Raw genomic sequence first — 21,371 nt, 5'->3', positions numbered from 1 at the left:
ACCACCGAAGCCCATTGCCCCGGAGTGGAGCAGAGAAAAGAAAAGCTGCACCGCACGTGATACCGTCCGTGCTTAAAGCTCGCCCCCGGGACAGGGAGCTTCGGTGCCACCGGGTTTGCGACAGGTTCATGCAATTGGCCTCTGAGATGGATCTAAGAGGGAGTTTGGCCTCGGCGGAGAATACAGGACTCTTGCTTGACTGGACCCGGCGTTGAGCGATCGATTGCTATGTTCTCAAGTATCGGTGTCATTGAAGCTGCAGACTTTAGACATGCCTTGGTTACCTCTACTATTTGCCATACAAAAGAGTTTGAGGAGGTACCTGTCATAAACCAAAATTGCTGATGCATCATGATGTAGCTCTCCAGTCTAGCTGCCAGGGTGCGCTTATCCCACTTCCCGTTCAAAGACACAACCTGTCTCTGGATAAGCAGGCTGAACAAAAAATCCATCATTGGCTCTGTTGCTGGACCAATAATCTTGATCCTGTTCTTTTGCTCATGTCAGCACACCTAGCGGGCGCCATATCCATATCCCAGTGCTGTGGTACTGTACTTTGCTTTACCCCGACTCGAGCTGGCAGCCGCTGAAGCTCCATTTGGTCGGGTCTGGATTAACCTACATAACTTCACCACCTTCATCACGCCAGACGTCATTCGCACGCTACATAAACCCACTGCCATCAATCGCACGACCCTTTGCCGCCGACCCTCGTCAATACTTCGCCTCTCTTCATCGATTCCTCGACCATATACGCACCTGAATCACAGATACCTCCCCATCTCTTCGACTCCGCCTCCAGCTCCAGCTCCAGCTCCAGTTCTCTCGCCCGTTTCGCCTGGTCCCACAACAGTTCGCCCGCCCGTTCCAGCATCTGACCGTTGGCCATTTCAGGAGCTTAAACGTCGTCATCGCATCTCCTAGTGTCGCAACATCACCCCTATCGCCGGGTGGCCAAACGCCCGTCGACCTCTCAACTCATCGCTTTGGCTGAGGGGCGGCTTGGGTCAGGATGGCGGTAGACGAGAGCGAGTATGACTCCCACGCCGCCAGATCGCATCGTGGCAACTACTATTCTCTGCCATCATGCCTTCCCGTGTAATGATCGCTAATAGCCCATAGGATCTATCCCACCGAGGCCCTTGTCTCGAAGCAGTCTCGAAAACATTACCGCATCCCCGTGCGCCCGCAGTACGTCATCATCGTACATCCCCTTCTTGCGCTCGCGCTCATGCTCATGATACATGCAGGCACTGGCAATTACGCTCCCTCGTCAGCGCCGAAAAGAAAAACATTGTCTATTTCCCGGGAGGCAACGGCAGTAACCATGTCCAACGCCTAAACACCACAACACGCGAATGCGAAACCATCAAGCTTCTTACCTTTGCGCCCCGATGCCTCGTCGCCGAGAAAGGATGGCTATGTTGTGGTAGTGAGAACGGCGATTTCGTGGCGATGCGGCTCGACGAAGGTAATGATGACGACAACCAGGGCTCTGCTCTCGATCTTGATCCAGAGACCCGGCTTAGCCTTGGGCTCGATTCGACCCGTGAAGGCTCCCTGTTTTCTCTGATATCGCGAGCCAGACGATCCAATAAGAGCCTCATAGCCAAAAGCATGAAACTTGCCAAAGACCGAGTCAACTGCGTCACCCTTTGGTTTCCGCCAACTATTCTTGCCGCTCATGACAGGGCCTACACCGAACCAGTGGCAATCTTGGCCAACAACGACAGAACCGTGATCCTAGTCAGCCTCCGTGACTTCGACCAGAAGGAGAAAATCGAACCTCTGGATGTAATCACATACCCCGACTTTGTAAACCGCGCCCTCATATCTCCAGACGGCCGCCTACTGATCGCCATCCTCGACGACCCGTATCTCTACGTCCACCAGCGAGTGAGGAAGCCCTCAGAATCAGGGTCGAGGTCGAGGTCGAGGGAATCCACGGGATATCAGTGGGAGCAGACTCAGAGGATACTTCTCAAGAGCCAACGCAAGGATGACAAGACTGATAGCCGAGGAAGCTTTGCCGCTTGTTTTTCTGAGTCCGGCGCATACCTTGCTGTTGGCACCCAGCACGGCACCATATCAATCTTCAACGCTGCCCTCCTGTCGAATCCTGATGCCGATCCTCTCATAACGTCCTTCCAGTCTTCGCGGCCACACAGCGGGCCTGGCGCTGTCAGAGACATGGCGTTCTGCCCAGGCCCATACGGCATACTAGCCTGGACGGAGGATCGAGGACATGTCGGCATCGCTGACATGAGGAGCAACTTTACAGTCCGTCAAATCGTTGACATTGAAGAGCCAGGCTTCGAGCACATCAACATCCTTGACCGAAACACAATTGACCCACGACTTTTGGAAAACCGCCGCGATCGACGAGACAATACCACTAGTCCAGGAGGCAATGAGAGTTCAAGGCGACGACTAGAGATGCTTGACACACTCAACAGCCCCCTCACCGCAAACGAGACTTTGGTTCTCGAAGCCATGCAGCTCGGTCGCCGCAACCGAGAAAGACAGAGAGTGGCCGGTACAGATGAAAGGCCAACAGCTGGGACGACTACCTTGTGGGCAGAGAGGTCGACTCGCCGGCCCGCTAACGACGATTCTGGGAGGCCTGAGGAGCGGAGGAGCAGTAGCATTGGCCGTGCTATGGGAGACTTGTTGGGTACCTATCGTACTGGTGATCGCCTTCGCGGAGCTCGACCAATCGCGCGGGATACGTCTGACACCCCTGAGAACGGGAGAAGGCCAGACCAGCGGTGGATGGAGAGTCTTGGAGAGACTGTGGCGATGCTTCGGGAGCAGCGCCAGAGGCAGGACTCATCCTATCTCACCGTCCTCGAGATCCTTCAGGCCAGAGAACGAGGCGGAGACCGTGACCAAGATGACACTTCTATCATAGTTCCTTTGGTCAACCAGGTCGTCACACGGTGGGAGGACGATCATGGAGGCCTCGGGATGCCGCCTTCGCCTGACAATACTGCCGGACTGGCCTGGAGCGAAGACGGCCGCACCCTGTAAGCATTACCTCGCGTCCAAGTCGATTCTCCTTTCTAACTTTGTAACAGCTTCGTTGGTGCTCAGAACGGCATCTACGAACTCCACGTCGATGTACAGAGCCGAAAGTTCTGTCCTAGTGTTTCGATGAGATGAAGGAAGGGGAGGACATGACATGATTTGCTGGCGTTGGCGGCTTTTCTTGCGGTCTCTTTGGGAAGACCGATGCGCTTGTTCCCAAAAGTGATGATGACACATGACGACGACGGTTGCTTTGCTTTGCTTGCATGGACGTGGGATGCCTTTGAGAAATATCATAGTTCCTTCTGGCGGCGTTTTTGATTCTCGCCTCGGCCAGCCAACTACCCTTCGCTACCTAACCTATGGTAGGCTGTCGTTCTATATACCTTTTTGAGCATGAATAGGATAAATCGCAACAGCATCCGTTCCTTCACAGTGACTGTTCCTTGCCGTATACAAGCCCTTCGACCTCCTCCGCGATGGCCAGCGAACTCGTCAATCCGGGCTCTCGATGCCCAGTAGGTTCACCCATCCTTCATAGCCCTCCTCCCTGCGGATCACAAAGTCGTGGAACCCCTTGCCCTTGAGCACGGCGCCTTGATCTGCTAGCTTGGGTCGGATGCCGGCGTAGTCGGCTACGAGGTCCTCGGCCTTGACGCCGGGCAGATACTTTTGGATCTCGACTATCGCCTGCGGGAGCCGCGCCGCGTTGACGGCCAGGTCGTCAGGTCGGTCGACCCACTCGACGTCCGGTCCGAATCGCACGCGGCCCGCGAGGTCGAGCGTCAGGTGCGTGCCGAGCCCCGCGGCGCCGGGTTCCGGGGCCGGGTAGATGAGGCGCGAGATGTGCGGGTGCGACGCAGAGTAGGAAAAGTAGTTGCCCTTGGCGTAGTACAGGCTCTGCTGCCGGTCTGCCGGCACGATCATGTTGTGGATGGTCGCGGCGCCGAGCCCGGCCGCGTTGATGAGAGTCTCGGCTGTGATGCTCGACGTCTCACCGGTCGACGCGTCCTTGACTTCAATCTCCCAACCTTCGCTGCCGGGTTGAGCGCCGAGGGGTGTTATACCCACGACGGGGGAGTTGAGGGCCGCCACTCCGCCAGCTTCCTCAAACAGTCCCAGGAGACACATCATGAGTCCATGAGAGTCGACGATACCCGTGGTTGGACTATCAAGAGCACATGCTGCTTTAACTCCCTCACCATCACGCTTCACCTCTTCACCGCTCACCCACCGCGTAGGAACACCAAGATCATTCTCGCACAGCGCATGAATCTTCTCAAGGGCCTCCCGCTGAGCCTCATTCTGCGCGACGATCCACTTGCCAGTGCGGCGGTGGCCGACGTCGTGCTTCTCGCAGAGCTCGTACAGCAGGTTCTTGCCGCGGATGCACAGCTTCGCCTTTAGGCTGGAAGGGCCGTAGTAGATGCCCGCGTGGATGACCTCGCTGTTGCGCGAGCTCGTCTCGGTGCCCACGGCGTTGTGGCGCTCAATCAGGACGGTCGAGTTGTCGCCGCGCTGCGCGAGCTTCCGGGCTATGGCGAGGCCGACGACGCCGCCACCGACAACCTACCAGGTACTGTTAGTGCACGTGTTGTTGACTTGGGCAATTGGCTGTTCTATGGCAGGCAATGTCTAGTTTTTTCCACTCTTGCTAAACATCTCATGATGGGGTCGTCGGGCGGGATGTATCGGGAAGCGAGGGACCGACGCCGGCTCCGGACATGGCATGATGAAGAGCGGCACTTACAGCATGAGTGAAATCCGCTCTAGCTACTGATGTCGAGCTAAAGTTGAGCTTCTGAATGCCTCGCCAGCCAGAAGGCGCAGATCTCACCAGTGGTCGTAGCATCATGGATCTTGTTTTGTTGATGTTGAGTTGTGAACTGTAGACTACAGCTGATATTCGGTCTACATGATATATCTGCCGAGCTGGCCAATGACGCCATGTCAACGGCGTATACTGCCCCTGGGCCGACATAACTAGTGCAGGAACACGGCGAATTTTGCATCTTATCGTCCATCAGTTCGGTCATGATGCTTTGTTTTGTTATTCTCGATACCATTTTGGGCCAGTTCGTGAATAAACGCCGCCATGAGTCCACCCACCACCCAAGCCCAGCCCCAACTCCAACTCCCACGAGATGTTGCCATTCACAACCATTCGTTCAACCATTCATTGCCTCCATTGCCCCTTCAATCCTTAATTCCATGCATAAAAAACACACCTAAACGCCACGGTGATTTTCGCACTGACTTGATTTACCTCGTACGCACAACTGCAGTCATCTGCCTTACCCTGAAGCAAACCCGCTAAACTCCCCAACAATGATGTTTAATGCCTATCAGCGTCCTAATCGATTGAACCACAAGTTTCAAATTCAGGTTTCCTTTGGTGCTTCAGTTAAAGGCTTCTCCTCCTCCTTTTCAACCGTAGTGGAAGATCTGGTCAGGCTGGAGTGGTGAGGGGGCTCATGGGCAGTGGGGGAGCCAGCGCCCAGATCAGATAGCTGTTTCTCTAGTCACAGCATTAGCACACATAGTCCCGAGCTATTATTTTTGACCGGTGCTTACCTAGCTCCCGAATTCGATGGCGAAGCATCTGATTCTCCCGAACTAGCATCTGAGTCTCGGCCTGGTAGAAAGCGCTTTCATCTCGGCCGCCAAGGACCCAGTCCCCGCTTTCACCACCGATGGACGTCGAACGGAGACGCGGAGAAGCACCGCTGCGACTGGGCGTTCTAGATCGTCGCTGGAGGTCGGCGCGAGCCATGTCAAAGGAGCTTCGGGGATGGCGATGAGTGGCGGACCGGGGACCCGAGCCGGCAGACGGTAAGGAGGGAGGGATCGCAATCTGGGTGCTCGAGGCATGGGGCGTGCCATGGGCCGACCGCTCAGAGATGGCGCTGCTATCGTCAACAGCAGAGGTCTGGTTTACGTTCTGTGGCTGACCGGCCTGGAGCCGTTGAAGCTCAAGCTGCTGCTGTCGAATCATCTGCAGGAGGCGGTTCTATCAACCGTTAGTCAATATTGTTGCACATGACACCTGGCTCACATACCACATGAGCTTCCTGCTCCGCCTCTAGTTCCTGATGGAGCTCGCCCAGACTGGGCGCTCTATGATGATGAGGGTCAGCCAACAGGGGCGAGCCAGAAATCGGCCGCGGGCTCGCAGTCGTGAGGCCGGATTCTTCGCTGACCATCTCGCCGGGAGCTGGTATAGATGGGTCGTTGAGCTGGAGGTTCATGAGGACGGCAGATCGACGCCGGCCGGCTTGGGGTGAGGATCGATGTCGGGAAAGGGAGCTGCTGGACGACCCTGGTTTCCTGTTAGAGAGACCCAGACCATAGAAGTTTCCAGATGCGGTCGTACGTCGTGTGGGCTCGTGCTGGAGTCCCGCATTCATGGTCGCGGCTGCTTGCAACGATATCGAAGCTGATCGCGGAGATCTGGTCGGCGACTCGTTGCGGGGAACCGCGGTGCCGTCTATTGGAGAGGCCATGATAGAGGGAGGTACTTGCTGCTCTCCTGAGAAGTGAGGTGATGTACAAGCAAGGTGTTCGAAGCAGTAGAGGCGAGTTGGGTCGGTGAAGACGTCAAGAGTCAATGGATGTTTGCTTGCTGTCAAGGTGACGACGATTGGCTGAGTTAGGTCGGCAGTTTGGAGGGGTTGATGTGGGTAGCTACAAGCTGACGGGAGCTGCAGGTTGACGGGATGCGTGCTAGAACAGATGCTCAGGTAAATGATAGGTCTGTTTGATTGCTGAGGGTTGATAGCAAAACATCTAGGGTCGTGAAAGATGATAGAGAGACGAGGCTATTTGTTAGGGATCGTGGAGGTCCATGATGAGGATGCGCCGGAGTTGCTGAGTGAGGATGTGGCCTGCTTCTGCGCCGATCACGACCCCTCAGAGCTCTGCCTGTCAGTGGTCACAGGGCGCGTCAGTCGATGGCGGGGGCTTGACCAGCCCGCTACAGCCTTCTGCACCCCGCTGAGCCTTGGAGAAGGCGCCCTGTGACGTCTCTGGGTCTCCGGATGACTTGGCCTCTGTCTCTGCCCTCGCCTCCCAGTGACGTCTCGTGCCCGGCTTCGAGTTCATGATTCCCTGGTCGTGGCCATGATTCTGACTGACCGTGACGGGGCCTCGGGCTTGACCTTGCGTTCGGCTCGGTACTGTTACTGATTCCAGCGCCGACACGGTTCCGTTTCTTGGTTTGCCTCGCCTTTCGGCGACTAGGTACCAGCTGTCTGTTACACCAAGCACTGCAAAGTCGGGCCAAGATCCCATGTAGACAGGTAGGTGCTGGATCCAGATAGAAGAGCCTGGACGCTTCTTGTGTCACCCGCAGCGTGCATGCAGGCTCTACTGAACCATGGACTCCATCTGCTTCTCCGGGCACAAACCCGCCACCAAGAGTTTCACTCACCAGCAGTGACTACAAGGCCTGACGACGCCATACGAACGATGGAAGCCACGAGGAACCCATACCGACATCGCTCAACCAAGGTGTGACAACTTCTCACCGCTCTCGGAGCACCATGGACCTACATCTGCTCGATAATCATGACCAATTGTCCAAGCTTCACCTTCACGTTTCGCGATTCCTTTGTCCACGTCCCTCGTCCCAACATCTGGATGAACAGGCCTGCACCTCGCATGTGTCAGACTGATGATTATCACGCTGCATCTGGCTCTGATACCGAGACAGGTTAGCCCATCAGCCTCGGCGACTCATCAGCCCTTTCAAATGCGAGAAACCAGGACCTCGGTCCGATCTGAGCTTCCTTTTCACCACATACACACTCTGTAGGTCGTCAAGGCCAGACGAACACACAGACAGGGGACGAGAGCAAGGCCCTCTTGAAGGCCTCAACGCCCGGGGTTCCGGGGAAATATGTGCTCCTGAAACGCCTCCGCCCAACATCACAGAGCAGAGGTGCTGAGAACAGGCCATCTTGGTGAAACTCTGATGTGCCCAGCCCCAATCACCTATCCTCAACCAGTGAGAGCCCAGGCCAACATGCAGCGTTGCGGGCGTGCGCTGCGCACATGGATAGCAAGCCATGGTCCTTGCGAATGGGCGAAAGGCAAAAAGAAAAGTTAATTAAACCCAGACATGTCTGTGGCCGATGGCGGAGAAAAGAGAGGGTCTCTCCCGCAGTCGAGTCTTGTCCTTGTCCCTGTTGGCGGTTTCATCTGATCCCAAGATGCTGAGGGAGCAAGCCTCCTTTCAACGTTGGAGGAGCTTCCACTCGTCCTTGTTCGACGGATACTCTTGCCAGAGAACATCTGGCCATAGCGAGTTGCATACTCTTCTGCCTACCCAGGTAATTACACTCATCTCAGTGTGGGGGGTTGTTGGTTGGTGGGCGAAGCAAAAAAAAAAAAACAGCCCGAAACAACTCCGTATTTGTTGGAAAAAGCAAAAAGAGAAGATGAACGCAATTCGACTTAGCTTGCCAGCGTGTTGGGCATCTTCATCTTAAGCTCATCTCGTTAGCTCCGTTCACCGGCGAGGACGTTGATTAGCAACGCAGATCCTCGACGAGTCCATGGATCTCACAACCAAGGTGACATTCCGCAACCTCACCCTCAGTCTCACCGTCTGATCCGGAGAGTCCAGCCATTCTGGCGGTACTGAATCTGTGCCAGCGCCCTTGTCGTTTACGTAGCCCCCGACACCAACTACCGCGGCCGCGGCCACAACAACCGGCACTAAGAAGCTCCTGTCTGCCTTCTGTAATCGCTTACCACGGCCCATCCCAAGTTGATGAGAAAACCGGGCCTGGAAGGCTCCAAAGATGCTCCACCACCCAGGAGGAGCCTGATGACAAGAGTAAACCTGTCTCGGCCCTGGCCTAGTCCACATGGGTCTGGATGGAGCCGAGACATCCTAGATGGAGCAGACTTGGCTGAGAACCGCAAAAGCCGGACTGATCCAACGTTTACGGATCGTCCAGTCTCGATCGCAAGCAATGTTTGCTTCCTAGATAATTTCCACCACACAAGCGGCAGGGAGGAACTCGTTACGGGAAATAGGTTTGTCTCACGGCGCCATCCTCTCAGCTTGCCCATATCCAGGTCTGCAGCAGCGCCCCTCCAATCAGGGCAGGCATTTGAACCCGTATCAACAGTGGCATTGGCTCAGTGGCCAGAGAAGCGAAATCCGAACCAGACAGCTCCGAGTTTAGTCGCCCACTACTGCAGGAACGAGGCCAGCCGATCTGCATCTTCTGCAGAGCCCGCAATTCAAGCCCAAAGGCGCGAGTTCCCGCATAAGCTTGCGTGCGTGAGTTCCAGAGGCTCAAGTATCTTCAATGCCAAAAGGCTAGTGCCTTGTGCGATACTGTCGTGGCTGGATGGATCAAGGCTAGGCAATTTAGGCGAGCACACCGATGCTATTTCGATCGATGACCCAATTTGCCGGACCTAGGAACACCCGGGATGCCTGTGGGTGCGTAGAAGAGTCTAGCGACGACGGCTCTTTGGTGCTGACGAGTTGGAAAGGGTGCCCCCGGACTGGATATGAGCGGAACCGCACATGGCCCAGGCCGTTGGTTGTGTCTTGTATCTCCAGAACCACACACGGAGTACAGGCGTACTGGCTTGCACAAAACTGCGAAGGACAGCAGACGCTGTGTAGCTCGACGGTCCAACATGTGGGCATATGCTCGCTTGATGAATGAGACGAAAGGACCGGCCCATTGAGAACCGTCGTGGAGAGAAATGCCTAGTGCTTCCTCTGTTGATGTGATTTAATCCTCGGATCGATTTTTCAAGTGCCGAGAAAGCCTCTGCATCATGCAGGAGGCCTATAGTCTGTCGAATTAAGACGCGGGGATCTTGCGATTAGTATGTTCTATGTAGATGTTGAAGTGCACTTGTGGTCAACCGACGTCACTCAAGCAAACAAGAATGATCCCAGCACTGAACTGCACCGGCTTCTCCTCACGTGCAACCTGTGCGCTGTGTGGAGAATGAGATGCATTCGAGCTGTCCAAGAACTTTTGGATTTCGAGGCAGGGAACCCAGCACAGACTCAAAGACGTCCTGTTCTTCCGAGTCCGCGGTATGGAGATGGGCAGCAAATCGTGTTCGCTAAATGGTGTAAGATGAGAGGGTAATAAGGCGAGTAGAAAAATAGCCCCTGATGTTGGAGAGTATTCGCTGTTGGCGCCGCGGCAGATGCAGGCTCGAGGATACAAATCCGGCCCCTGTCACGTTTCCTCCGAATGACCAGCTGAGGTTGAGAGCGAGAATGGAATCGCTCGTTTTGTGCGGTTTCCGCGCCGATCCCGAAACAAAAGCCCTATTATTCTGGCTTCTCAGCGTGATGAGGCTTGTCAGCGCAGCGGCCAAGACCCTTTCTGTGACCCTTGTATTACCGATTGACTGCTGAGGCTAGCAAAAAATGACAGCAGAAGGGTAAGGGTTGCAAGGTTGGCTTTGGCACGTTCCCAGTACTAACACCGGCTCCCGTGCTTGCGAGACACTGGTCTGGCAGCGATTGAGCCCGGACCGCAGGTTGTGCTTCCGTGATGGGCGTTTGTGAAGTTTGGCTTCGGCGATACTCTCAGAAAGAGTTGCTGCGCAGCCGCCTCGGAGGATCTCGCATGCGCGTGATGCCCTGCGGGATGCCGAACCTTGGGTTGGAAGATGAGGGTCGACAAGTAGGCCAAATCATTTTGGCACGGGAGACAAAAGGATCGGCTTGGATAATCGAAAGATCGTGACTAGAGCCACCGTTACCACCACAGCCTCCGAAACGCGCGTGCAGCCTGCGACACAGCGGTTTTCCTTGCTATTCGCTGTGAAGGGTGAGCTGCAAGGATTTCCATTCCTGGAGTGGGGGTGACATGGGGGATTCTAAGCCGAGATGCTAGGAAGAAACTGGGATTAATAGATGCTAGACTTGTCACAAGTTGAAAAACTCCCGCTCTATCCTGGCCATGGCTCAAGGGTTTGGGCTAGGGAGGTGAAGACGGCTTGCTTACCCCTGGCCCCCGGGAGGCTAGGTTGGTTCCTCGAAGGCCGTGGCACTTTGAGCCGACGGCGAGGCTCAGCCCGTTTGGGAGAGGACAGAGTTACTCCAACCCGTCTGGGTGCCGTGCGCAAGTAAACTCTTTAAAAATCGATCCAGTGTGCCGTCTGGCGTCGTATCGTGTCGTGTCGTTTTAAGCCGTGTGTCTTGTCTCAGCCAATTACTGGACCGTACAAAACGGTCGCGTCCGTTCCTTTTCGTCGATATTGCGTGTCCTGAATTTTTTTCGCTGTGCGGCACACGTATGAACATCGTCATCTGCGTCGGGCTCGCGTCCATGTTTGCCGTGAAACTTGTTGGCCCAATTGACAAGGCTCAGACTCTGCTGGAGCAGCTGGGGGCTGGTCTCTTCCCCATGTGTTCCAGGCTCCTGGGCCCTCAAAGGGCCGGCCACTATGATGATCGAGACCAGCCTTCGAGACGAGGGAGGGAGGAGATTCACCCTACGTAGTAGCTCCAGCCTCATCAGCCCATGTTCGGACAATGGTACAATACAGTTGTACGAACTCAGTGGCTCTGTCTCGGGCTAGAAAGGTGTCCTTGAGAGGAGCGATTCCCGGGCTGCCAAACCGTCTCCACTGGTTAGCACCCCGTTCGCCGGGCTGGCTAGGTATGGTTCGGTCCCTGGCAGCCGTTTTGCAGGTTGCAGGAGGTCACCCCTGTCTGTTCCCTCATCCCTCTGCTACTGGGTCGTCGCTCGCCTCGCTGGGCGCTCGAATTTCGCTGTTCTTGGTCATCAAGATCAGGTTCCACCAGGCGAGGCCCCATGTTCTGGCCGCGTCGCTCACTCCAGTGGGATGCCCCGTGTGGGTGGGCTTTGTGGGCGCCCTGTGCGTGTTTCTTTTCACATGTACCCCGTACCTGCGTGAGGCTTGTTCTTCCAACCATCTCTGGCAGTGCAGGGATTCTTGACCCAGCGGATCCCATGTTGTTGCGACTTTGACTGGTGGTGCAGTGCCTTGACGCTCTGTCTTTTTGAGGAGCGAACGAAAAGAGTAGGTACCTCATCGTCCAGTAGAAAGAGGGTGTAGCGCAATGTCACCTTAGACACTGTTGTTCCCTCTGGAAGCACGGTGGCGAGGGAGAGTCGAGTTGATGACTCGAGGGAGGACTTGATGTCGAGGAGAGGATGTTGCTGTGCTGTTCTTGCTAAAGAGGAGTCTTGATAAGAAGAGAATTCAAGTTCCTTCCTCGTTAAATCCCCCTTGCATCCCGTCGCTCCTGTCTTCCGTGCCTGAGGTGAGGTTGGCGGGCACGTTGGGTGGGCTTCCTTCCTTCTGGAGGTCCCCATCCCCATGCCCACCCCCGTAAGGTAAGTGTAAGTAGGCCCTGCACCTTCCCCGATACGTCGTCGATGTACTCACTACATCACGACCCGGCACCACACCACCCACCTTCTCCGTACTGGGAGCCGTTTCCTCCATCCAATACAACGGGCCTCCTCCCGCCCTCTCCCGCGTCTCGCTGACTTCTTCTCCTCCTTTCCAATCCAAACATCTTACATTACCTTGCTGCACTCTGTCTGAATACGCGCCCTCTTTCTGGCGTGTTTACTTTGCTCGCTTGCTCATTCCTTACGGCCAAGTAGGCTTCACATTCTCTTGTCTTGTCAACTTGCGTCGCTCTCTTCCTCTCTCTTGTTATTCCTCACTACCTTTACTTTCCATTCTTGGTAAGAAGAAACAGCCGAGCCTCTTACAAGTTGATGCCGGCGCCATCTCGCGACGGAACCTTTTGATATCAAGTTGCGATCCACCAGATCCGAGACGGGAGCCCACATTCCAATCCATCAATCCCTATTATCCTCGCCATCTCCCGCTCCCGCTTCCCGCCTGTTACACACTTGGGCGCACGAAGATATCGTCCGGCGCATATTACCAACCGAGGTGCTCGCAGTATTATCCTGAACTTGTCGTCACACCAGTATTGTTCGTCGCTTGCACCCGGGCAGCAAGGTAGCCGATTCATGCCGCTCTGTCCTGCGCGACAGATATCTTCCACGACGACGCCCACCGCTCGGCTGTCCCCTTGGGGCATCCCCTCGCAAACCCTCCACCATCCTAAGCATCCGCTGTCGGCTTCGCAACCATGCCTTACAGAGATTCCCTCATGGCCCATAGTGGCACCTTGGAAGCGCTTCAGAGCCCTCATGCACCGTCGCGAAGGAGCCGCCCACCGGACATCGACGTTATGGCAGCAGAAGAAAACCGGGTTCCCTTGAAGCCAGAAAAGGTCAACAAGAGGGAGTCTAGGTTGGGATTGAGGAGTCTGTTTAGTCGATCCAAAGCACCAAAAGAGTTGGCAATCCCAGAAACGCCCACGTCGATCGGGAGTCACACGTCTGTTACCGATATGAGCACCTTTTCCAATGGCCAGTCAGCTGTTGTGTCTGATCATTCTCCCACAACACCACGAAGCCCGCGCCCATTATCCACTATACTCGACGCTCATCATCAGATCCCATCTACTCTCCAGAAATCCGTTGGTGCCGTCAGGGTTCAAGGCCCAGTCAAACCCGCGCGAGGACCAATTGCAACATGGCATCCTCCGCCACTTTTCAAAGCATTTCCTCAAGCTATCAAGCACATGACATTGCCCGCTACGTCATTGGCCCCAGAAGTCATTCTGCGCATGCATGAGCGCAGAGTTAATGCATCTCGCGAGGACTTGCCTGCGGCAATTGACATGGAAGCAGGCACTATTGAGAAGGGCAAGGTCAAGAAGAAGCACCGACGCAACACTTCTGGTCCCGCCCCCAAGTTTGAATGGACGAACAAGATCTACGTCCTGGTAACATCGGGCTATCTATTACAGTATTCAGCAGAAGGGCCCTTTGACCGATTGCCTGAGAAGGTTCTCCATCTTGGAAAAACTCGGCGGCTTTTGCCAGCGACGTGATTCCTGGTCGTCATTGGGTGATACAGGTTTCTTCAGTTACGGAATCCGACGGCACGCTGACTACTGACTCCTCACGATCACTCTTCTCACGTTGGAACCTCCGGGTTACAGAACGGCGACAAGCGTCCAACTTTCTGATGATTTTCGAGACTGCTGAGGATATGGAAGGCTGGATTGCGACACTACGCCGTGAGATCGAGAACCTGGGAGGCAAGAGAACGCTTACCGAGACGGGGAAGCCCAAAGCTGAGGATGAATTTGTACCCCTACGAGAGCAGCCCAGCCAACGAACGCTGGTGGTGAGGGATCCAGATCGACTGTCGCGCGTCATGAGCCAGAGCACCCAAGGCTCTCAATGGAGGAGAGCGAGCGATGCCGATGACTCGGCTACTACCACTGCCGAACCTGATGCAGCCGCTGACCAGTCCTTGGACGACATTTCAACTACCAACAGCTTCGTATCACACGATGGCAGGCAGCTGGATAACCTACGAGATAGCTCGAACCGCCTTTCCTTTATATCCTCTGGACAGCGGACAGTTGTGACATCCACTGGGTCGTCCCCGGAGCCATCGCCGACTGTGGACACCTTCCCTACGAATCTTGAAGAGAAGCCTCAGGTGCAAGAAGCAGCTAGCCAGCCGGAGGCAAGGCCACGACCAAACGCTGCAGCGATCCTCGACCGAAGGCAATCGATGCAAGTATTGGGCCCCTTCGTCGAGCTTCGCGGTGGACCAGCAAATGTGCGACCGCAGTCGACGTACGGATCAGGGGTGATTCACGATCTGAACACGCCGCCACATTCCAAGGCACCAACACCAAATTTCAGCGTTCCTAACACGTCGAACAGACGATTTTCGTATGTGAGGAGTACAGCGCAGGAATTTGGCATGATGACGCAGTCAGGTATGACTGAGTACCAGACACGATCGTTAGGTCGCAGAGCACCACCGACCACTCTGCCGATCGCGCGACCGCTGTCAATGGTAGCTGACCAGCCCTCACCGATGGAGGAGGTGCACGAGCGGCCGGTGACTCGTCATGGGGACGAGACCCAACCGCTTGACCCCGACGATGATGATTTGATGTCCCTGCCGCGGATTCCCAACACATATGATGTGCCATCACGACGGTCAAGCCTGGCGCCTGTCGATGAACCTATCGTCGAGGTTAACCGGCCAGCCAGCTCACGCAGATTTTCAGGGATGCGGCAATGGCGCAAATCTGAGAGTCCTCATCCAATGTTGCGCAACTTTACAACACCAGTCCGACCTGGACCCCCCCAAAGAACTCGATCTCGGTCGTCCCTAATTGGGTCTGACGAGATGGTCAGATGCCGTACCTCAATGGACACGCATGGCGATGGCCGAAGTGATTCGGTGTCAGCGAAGGCACGTTCCCAGAGGCGAGCGAGCATGCAGTCTATAGTGTCGGATCGAGCATCTCAGTATAGCGCCTCGGCCGATCTACCTCCGCCCATGGCACCAGAGTCACTGCCACTGCCTGCACCACCGCCTACGGTGCCTCTTCCTCCGATCCCCGCATCCGCCAGCAACCCGCAACTGAGGACAGATACGGGCAGCAAGGGCTTGTTCATTCGGCGAAGCATGCCTCAACTGAGCGAAGGCCCTCCACCAGCTCCACCACCTACATGTGCACTGCCACCACTTCCCCCGAATCCACGAATCAGAGTATAAAGTCTCTGACTCTCTTGACTTTTATTTGTCTGCTTTCATATCTAATGACCACGACGGAGCGCCTGCCGCAGATTTCCTTTTTCGAATCGGAACGATACTGGGACCAGTTTCTGGAAAAGTTGACTTGGAGAGTTTATTCCTGTTTCTTTCTCTTTTCTTGTACTATATTAAACAATGGAGCATTGGCTGTATGGGGGCGCATTTCTGGATATGCGACGACGGCCTTGGATGACTTTGATGTAAATGTATTAGGGAGCGGGATATTGTGTGTTAGATCTTGAGCGACTAGGGGTATTTGTAGCGAGTAAAAAGAGACGATTATGTCCAAAATTTAGACAAGATTATATTGTACCTCACTATGGATATGCTGTTGAGTGACTGAGGGGCGAGAACATGTGAAAGCCGTTCCAACTTGCGAGACAACGGGGCCGGGCCGGGGCCGAGATGCTCCACTTTTATGCCGCATGGTCGCCGGAACCCGAGTTGACTGTATCGGATGCTCAAATAGGATAGAAGTCTGCAGAAATTGGTCTGATGCGTAACGGTAAGGCATTTATTCATTTTGAATTCTCTTGGAGAGGTTACAATAATGCCAAATCCAAAATTCGAGGTCATGTAATTACTTGCCCGTGTCTCGCTAAGATTGCCGACCAAAAAATGGTGTGGCTGGGACGTGCATCTAATAAAGAGAGTGACCTCTGCGGTAGTTTCCGAGCGATGCTACTGCTGCATAACCAGCCTCATCCTCGCTCCTCCCGTCCGTCCATTTAATTACCATTTCTGTTTCCTCCCTCTCATCCCATCCTCGTCGCTCGCTTCGTCGATTATCACCCCCATCGAAAGGGGAAGCTAGCTTAATTGCTTCGATCGCTCCTTGTTGACCCCGTTGCCATGCGCTAAGGGTAGGTCTCCCGTTCTGCGACCTGCCTTTCTTTCCCTCTGCGCGCGCGTCCTTTTGGCTCCCGTCGTAGACGCAAAACGTCAACAAAACAACAAACAACAACGACAATATCCATCGACGACAAAGAGACAAGAAAGAGAAAGAGTCATTCAAGAGAGGGAAACGCTGAAAATGCCCGTCCTGCCTTCGAGAACGATACCCTCCGGGAACCGGCTCGCGGTTCGGCAAAACGACCCGTCCAGCACATCGTTTGTCCCCGTCCCGTCGACATATGGCAATCTTGACAACTCGCCTCACCCGGGCGTCGTGGCGGGCATCGTTCTCGGCTCCGTCGCCGGGTTCCTGCTTCTACTGTGGCTCGTGTACGTCATCCTGCACCGGGGACCCGTTGTCATGGTCGAGGAGTCTGGCGCGCCCATGAGCAGCGTTACTGGGGGCGACTCGTCGACCTTTGCGAGTCGGAGTGTCATCACTTTTAAGAGCAAGAGGGGGAGGAAGAGTCGACGGCCAAGGAGCAATGGATCACGGAGGACGGCACGGTCAAAGGCTACGACTGTGCGCTCACGCGAGAGGAGCCGAAGGAGAGTGTCGCCTGTGATTGTCGATCCCCCGGCCCGTGAGCGCATCATCGTCGAGCCTCCATCTCTGACCCCCTCTCCCCTCTCGTCTGCGCCTCCACACCCGCGCTTCGCCCAAGAATCCGCCGTGTCGGGCTTATCATCGGACAATGAGATCGTCGTCGAGGAGGAGCACAGCCCGTCGCCGCCAAGGAGGTCATACAGCCAGCGATACAGCCAGGAACGGTACCGACGAGAGCCATACAGGGATGATGGGTACAGAGACTACCCACCGAGAGACTACTCGCCGAGGAGGGAGAGCAGGCGGTATAGCCGGGATCGATGAGGGATTGTTACGATGACTTTAACACGCTTTCTTCTTCCGGTTACGACTTTACGAATTCAGCACAGAAAGGGTTGATGAACGGGGACTTTTCCGTCAATGAACGTTTTGGGAAAAAGCGCTGGAGTGATTGATTATATATAATGTTGAGTTGGAGAACGAGGAGGGTTCTTCAGCACGGGGTAATAGGAGTGGTGACGGCAATCTAGGACGGATGAACCCAAGTAATACGAGAATGCCAGAAGAAGCAGACGACAGGACAGAATGGGCTCGAGTCTTTGGAGCAGAGGCCCAAGTCATTTCCATAGATACCCCCCTGAACGGTCTCGTCATGAAAGCTATATATACAGACGAATCGGCCTTTTCAACTGTCCTTTGATCCTGCGCAACATGGCTGTTTTCATGTTGTGTGTCCTCCTCTCCCCCTTTTCTCCCATCTCTTTAAAGACCATGGCCTAGATACACCCAGCCAGCCCAAAGGCACCATGTCCTCTAACCACCTCCCAACTTTTTTTTCTCTTCTCACTTCGACTGACAATGACAACATGTAACAGAGGCGGAGCCCTCGCCCTCTGATGCAGATCTGAGCAAGTATAGACTAAGATATAAAAAAAAAAAAAATAGACAAGAATGCCACCCATCGCTTGACAGACTGCCTGACGTCTGCAAGCTAGCCCTCGCGCCAGCACCGGCAAATAAAGATAGATAGATAGATAGATAAAAAACAGAACAGTAACCAATCACTCACTACTCACATATTCATCCCTCCATCGTTGCTGGACCCGTTGCCGTTGGCACCTTGGGGCCCGCCGAAGAAGAAGGTATCAAAGGGGTTCATCTGGGGTGTCTCGCCAAAGTCGTGATGGAGCCCTTCCCAGTTCATACCCATGCCGAGGTCGATCTGAGACTGGTCCATCCTGCCGAACTCGCCGTTGGCCGAAGCTCCCAAGTTCTGCAGAAACTCCATCGTCTGCGCGTCGGGATAATCAACCGGTCCCGGTCCACTGAACTGCTGCTGAGGGTGCTGTCCAGTATACGATCCACCACCCGTGGATGGTTGGGATGTCACCCTCCTAGGAACACCAGGGGACGGTACCATGCCCGACTCCACGGGCGATCCCTCCTGGTTGAGCTCCGAAGGGCTTGGGCGATTACGCGACTTGAGCATGTACCCCTCAGCAGTCCGCGCCATCGGAGGAGACGGCTGCGCGTTCACCTCGCCCGTCACGGACAGTGTCGGGGAGGAGAGCGAGTCGGACCGCGACATGTCGAACTGATAAGACGCCTGGTCGGAGCTCTGGTGCCGGTGACGGACCTGTGCCGAGCCCTTAGATGAGTCAGGGGGTGTATTCCAAGCCGAGCGCTGTCTTCGAGGTTGAGTCGTCGGGGACCCGAAACCTCCTGTAGAACTGGCCATCTTGATAGTGGCCTTGGCTGTCCGGTCAAAGGCATCCCGGCATGTCTCAGCAGGCGGGCACTTGTCAATCATATCAGTGAGGACCGACTTGGCCGCGAGGATGGTGAAATCCACCTCATCCATGGTCTAATGTCATGTTAGCCAGCAGCTCTTTCTGCTATTGGGACAAGTAAACTTACAAGGCGGCTTCGCACAATTGGTGAATGCCAGATGGCATACAAGTACGAAATTCCTGCCATGAAGAGGTGGTGCGTGGAGAGATAGGTGTAGCTGACCAGGCCGCTGAGATGGAGCTGCCGATAGAGACGAAGAATCTTTTGGCCAGCCTCAGCAACCTTGAGATAGATACGATCCTCGTCCTCGCGTAGCTCGGCTTGGTAAGCCGTGGGACTGTTGACCTCGTTTGACGAATTGTACTCGCCCTCGAACATGGCGGGCACGCTCAGGCTCTGGCGATAGAGCATGATGATGGCTTGCCAATAGTTGAGCTCAAGGAATTCGGTCGAGAACATGACGCCCGTCTCCTGCCTCGTGGGTGCCGACGTCTTCCACCGATATAGCCTCCTGTCTATGTCGATGCGCCATGACCGGAACGAATCAAACTGTACCAGGAAAGGCGACGGCAGGTGCATATGCGTATCAGGATGCTTGTTTGAGACGCCCGCCTTGGCGATCTGAGCCTGGTTATACTGCAACACCTGCAAGATCTCAGATTGCAGCAGCCGCAGGCGGAAGTAGTGATGGGCGACATGCTTGTAGCTGGGCTGGATCTGGTCTGATGGTGGATCCAAGAGCCCCGTCGGCGTGATATAGTCGTCGTCCAACGGCGAGGGGAACTCGGTTGTGATGACCTGATCGCTAATGCCGAATGGTCTTCCAACACATGTGCTCACCAGCCGATCAAGCGAGTACGTGCACCACCACAGACGCCGTCTCATGTCACGCGTCCACAGCTTTCTTCCACGAGCCTGAACACCATTCTCGCGTGGCCCGGCACCCTCAGTCTGGTCCGACTCGGCAGGCTCGGGTATCGACACTTCCACGTCTCTGTCATCTTCGTAGTGAAGGCCAAGGTCAACCGCGAGTCGCACAGCAACGCCAATGATGTACCTGACACATGTTAGTCTCCTTTCAGCAGTTCACTGATCCATCACTCACCAGAGTCCAGGGGGAACAGGGCGGAGGAGGGCAAAGTTGGCCAGGAGAAGCACGGCTTGCAAAACCTCCAATCCCCCGCCACTGTTGCTCAGGCACGATTCCAGGTGAACGATGGCGCTCGCATGGTATTCTTCAGGCTCACACCGGCTCCTGGCCTCGGCGCCCGTACTACCGCCCGACGATTCTGTTTTTACGGGCTCGCCCACTATGACACCACAGCCGATAGCAAATACCATATTCAGCAAATACAGCTCGCGCGAGCCGCGACCGGGGTCCTGTGTGGCATAGACGCGCTCAAAAGTCTGCATAAACTCTCCTCGGTGGAGAATTGGAATCTGAGGGTTAGAATGCTCAAAGTAGAGCCTCACCAACCGCAGGCCGACTTCTTTGGGAGGGAAAGCAGCAGGCTTGATGGTGGGCCGTGTGTGAAGACCAAAGAAGGAGTCGCGCAGCGAAGCTCCATTTCCTGTAGGTTGACGTGAGCCTGGTCGATCAATCATACCCGTCTGACCAGAGGTAGAGTACTGCACAGCAGCGTACACGACCCTGGCAAACGAGACGCCAGACGCCGAAGCCAAAGATCGGGGTTTCGAGGGGCTGACAATGTTGAGAAAGCCGGCCTGGCCCGGCTTCTTGGGCTTCAGCGATTCAACTGCCTGGCTCTGAGGCCTATTGATAGTGCGGTCGCCAGCCTCGGACTGGCCCGAGTAGCCCGTCTCTGTCGTCGAGTTGATGCTGGCGGTGTCGGTGCCCGGGCGAGAGCATATCTCGAGGTTTTCGGCTGGGGGAAAGGCGATGTTATTGGATGAGAGCAGATTCTCGAGCTGCTCAACTCGCGTCTCGAGATAAAAGACATAACTGCGCGACAGGTCAGCAAATCATCCACCACCCAACATTGACGGCGCGATATGATATCCAGCACGCGACGTCGAGCGAGGCACAGAGGCTCTCGCTCACACACCGCCGCGCGTCCAGTTCCTGGTCGTACCTGCGTGGGATTTCCTTCTTGGTGATGGGATCGTAACCGACACAGGCGACCCCGGCCTTGGCGCAACTCGCGCAGCTCGGGAGCTTCTGGTCGCAACGGTTCTTGCGGAGGCGACATCGATTACAGGCGCTGACGTTGCGGAAGTTGCTGCTCTGGCCTGGCTTGGCAGCTACCGAGGCAGCAACAGAGGCAGGAGCAGAGGCAGCGGACGATGCGGCGTCGGCTTGCTGTCGATCGTTGGGGCTCGGCTGACCGTTGCGCGGCGATCCATCGTCAAGGGAGTTCTGCCTCTGTCGCTTGGCCGGTTGGGAGCTCGGAGATGGAGGGCCGCGCGCAGGCAT

General features: G+C 55.4%; 6 protein-coding genes across 6 annotated transcripts; 3 read left to right on the top strand and 3 right to left on the bottom strand.

The window, feature by feature from the left end:
- Positions 1–1,012: 1,012 nt before the first annotated feature.
- Positions 1,013–3,162, top strand: MRS44_006497 (uncharacterized protein; the record flags this gene model as incomplete). The annotated part of the gene is made up of 4 exons (XM_046284914.2): positions 1,013–1,032; positions 1,123–1,191; positions 1,251–3,026; positions 3,078–3,162. The coding sequence occupies 4 exons, from the start codon at positions 1,013–1,015 to the stop codon at positions 3,160–3,162; spliced, it is 1,950 nt and encodes a 649-aa protein (XP_046139903.1).
- Positions 3,163–3,522: 360 nt separating this feature from the next.
- Positions 3,523–4,879, bottom strand: MRS44_006496 (uncharacterized protein; the record flags this gene model as incomplete). Its single annotated transcript, XM_046280523.2, has 2 exons — positions 3,523–4,596; positions 4,778–4,879. The coding sequence occupies 2 exons, from the start codon at positions 4,877–4,879 to the stop codon at positions 3,523–3,525; spliced, it is 1,176 nt and encodes a 391-aa protein (XP_046139904.2).
- Positions 4,880–5,408: 529 nt separating this feature from the next.
- MRS44_006495 (uncharacterized protein) lies at positions 5,409–6,530 on the bottom strand (the record flags this gene model as incomplete). Its single annotated transcript, XM_065621790.1, has 3 exons — positions 5,409–5,545; positions 5,602–6,037; positions 6,087–6,530. 3 exons carry the CDS (start codon positions 6,528–6,530, stop codon positions 5,409–5,411), a joined length of 1,017 nt encoding a protein of 338 aa, XP_065477862.1.
- Positions 6,531–13,159: 6,629 nt separating this feature from the next.
- On the top strand, positions 13,160–15,666 carry MRS44_006494 (uncharacterized protein; the record flags this gene model as incomplete). Its single annotated transcript, XM_065621789.1, has 2 exons — positions 13,160–13,861; positions 13,996–15,666. The coding sequence occupies 2 exons, from the start codon at positions 13,160–13,162 to the stop codon at positions 15,664–15,666; spliced, it is 2,373 nt and encodes a 790-aa protein (XP_065477861.1).
- Positions 15,667–16,738: 1,072 nt separating this feature from the next.
- MRS44_006493 (uncharacterized protein) lies at positions 16,739–17,470 on the top strand (the record flags this gene model as incomplete). Its single annotated transcript, XM_046267296.2, has 1 exon — positions 16,739–17,470. The coding sequence occupies one exon, from the start codon at positions 16,739–16,741 to the stop codon at positions 17,468–17,470; it is 732 nt and encodes a 243-aa protein (XP_046139907.1).
- A 748-nt stretch (positions 17,471–18,218) lies between these two features.
- Positions 18,219–21,371, bottom strand: MRS44_006492 (uncharacterized protein; the record flags this gene model as incomplete). Its single annotated transcript, XM_046267293.2, has 4 exons — positions 18,219–19,010; positions 19,064–19,994; positions 20,043–20,900; positions 21,031–21,371. The coding sequence occupies 4 exons, from the start codon at positions 21,369–21,371 to the stop codon at positions 18,219–18,221; spliced, it is 2,922 nt and encodes a 973-aa protein (XP_046139908.1).

Source organism: Fusarium solani (genome assembly GCF_023522795.1).
Source record: "Fusarium solani strain SB1 chromosome Unknown bctg00000003_1, whole genome shotgun sequence".
Lineage (NCBI taxonomy): Eukaryota > Fungi > Ascomycota > Sordariomycetes > Hypocreales > Nectriaceae > Fusarium > Fusarium solani.
This window is presented reverse-complemented; position numbering and strand designations above follow the sequence as displayed.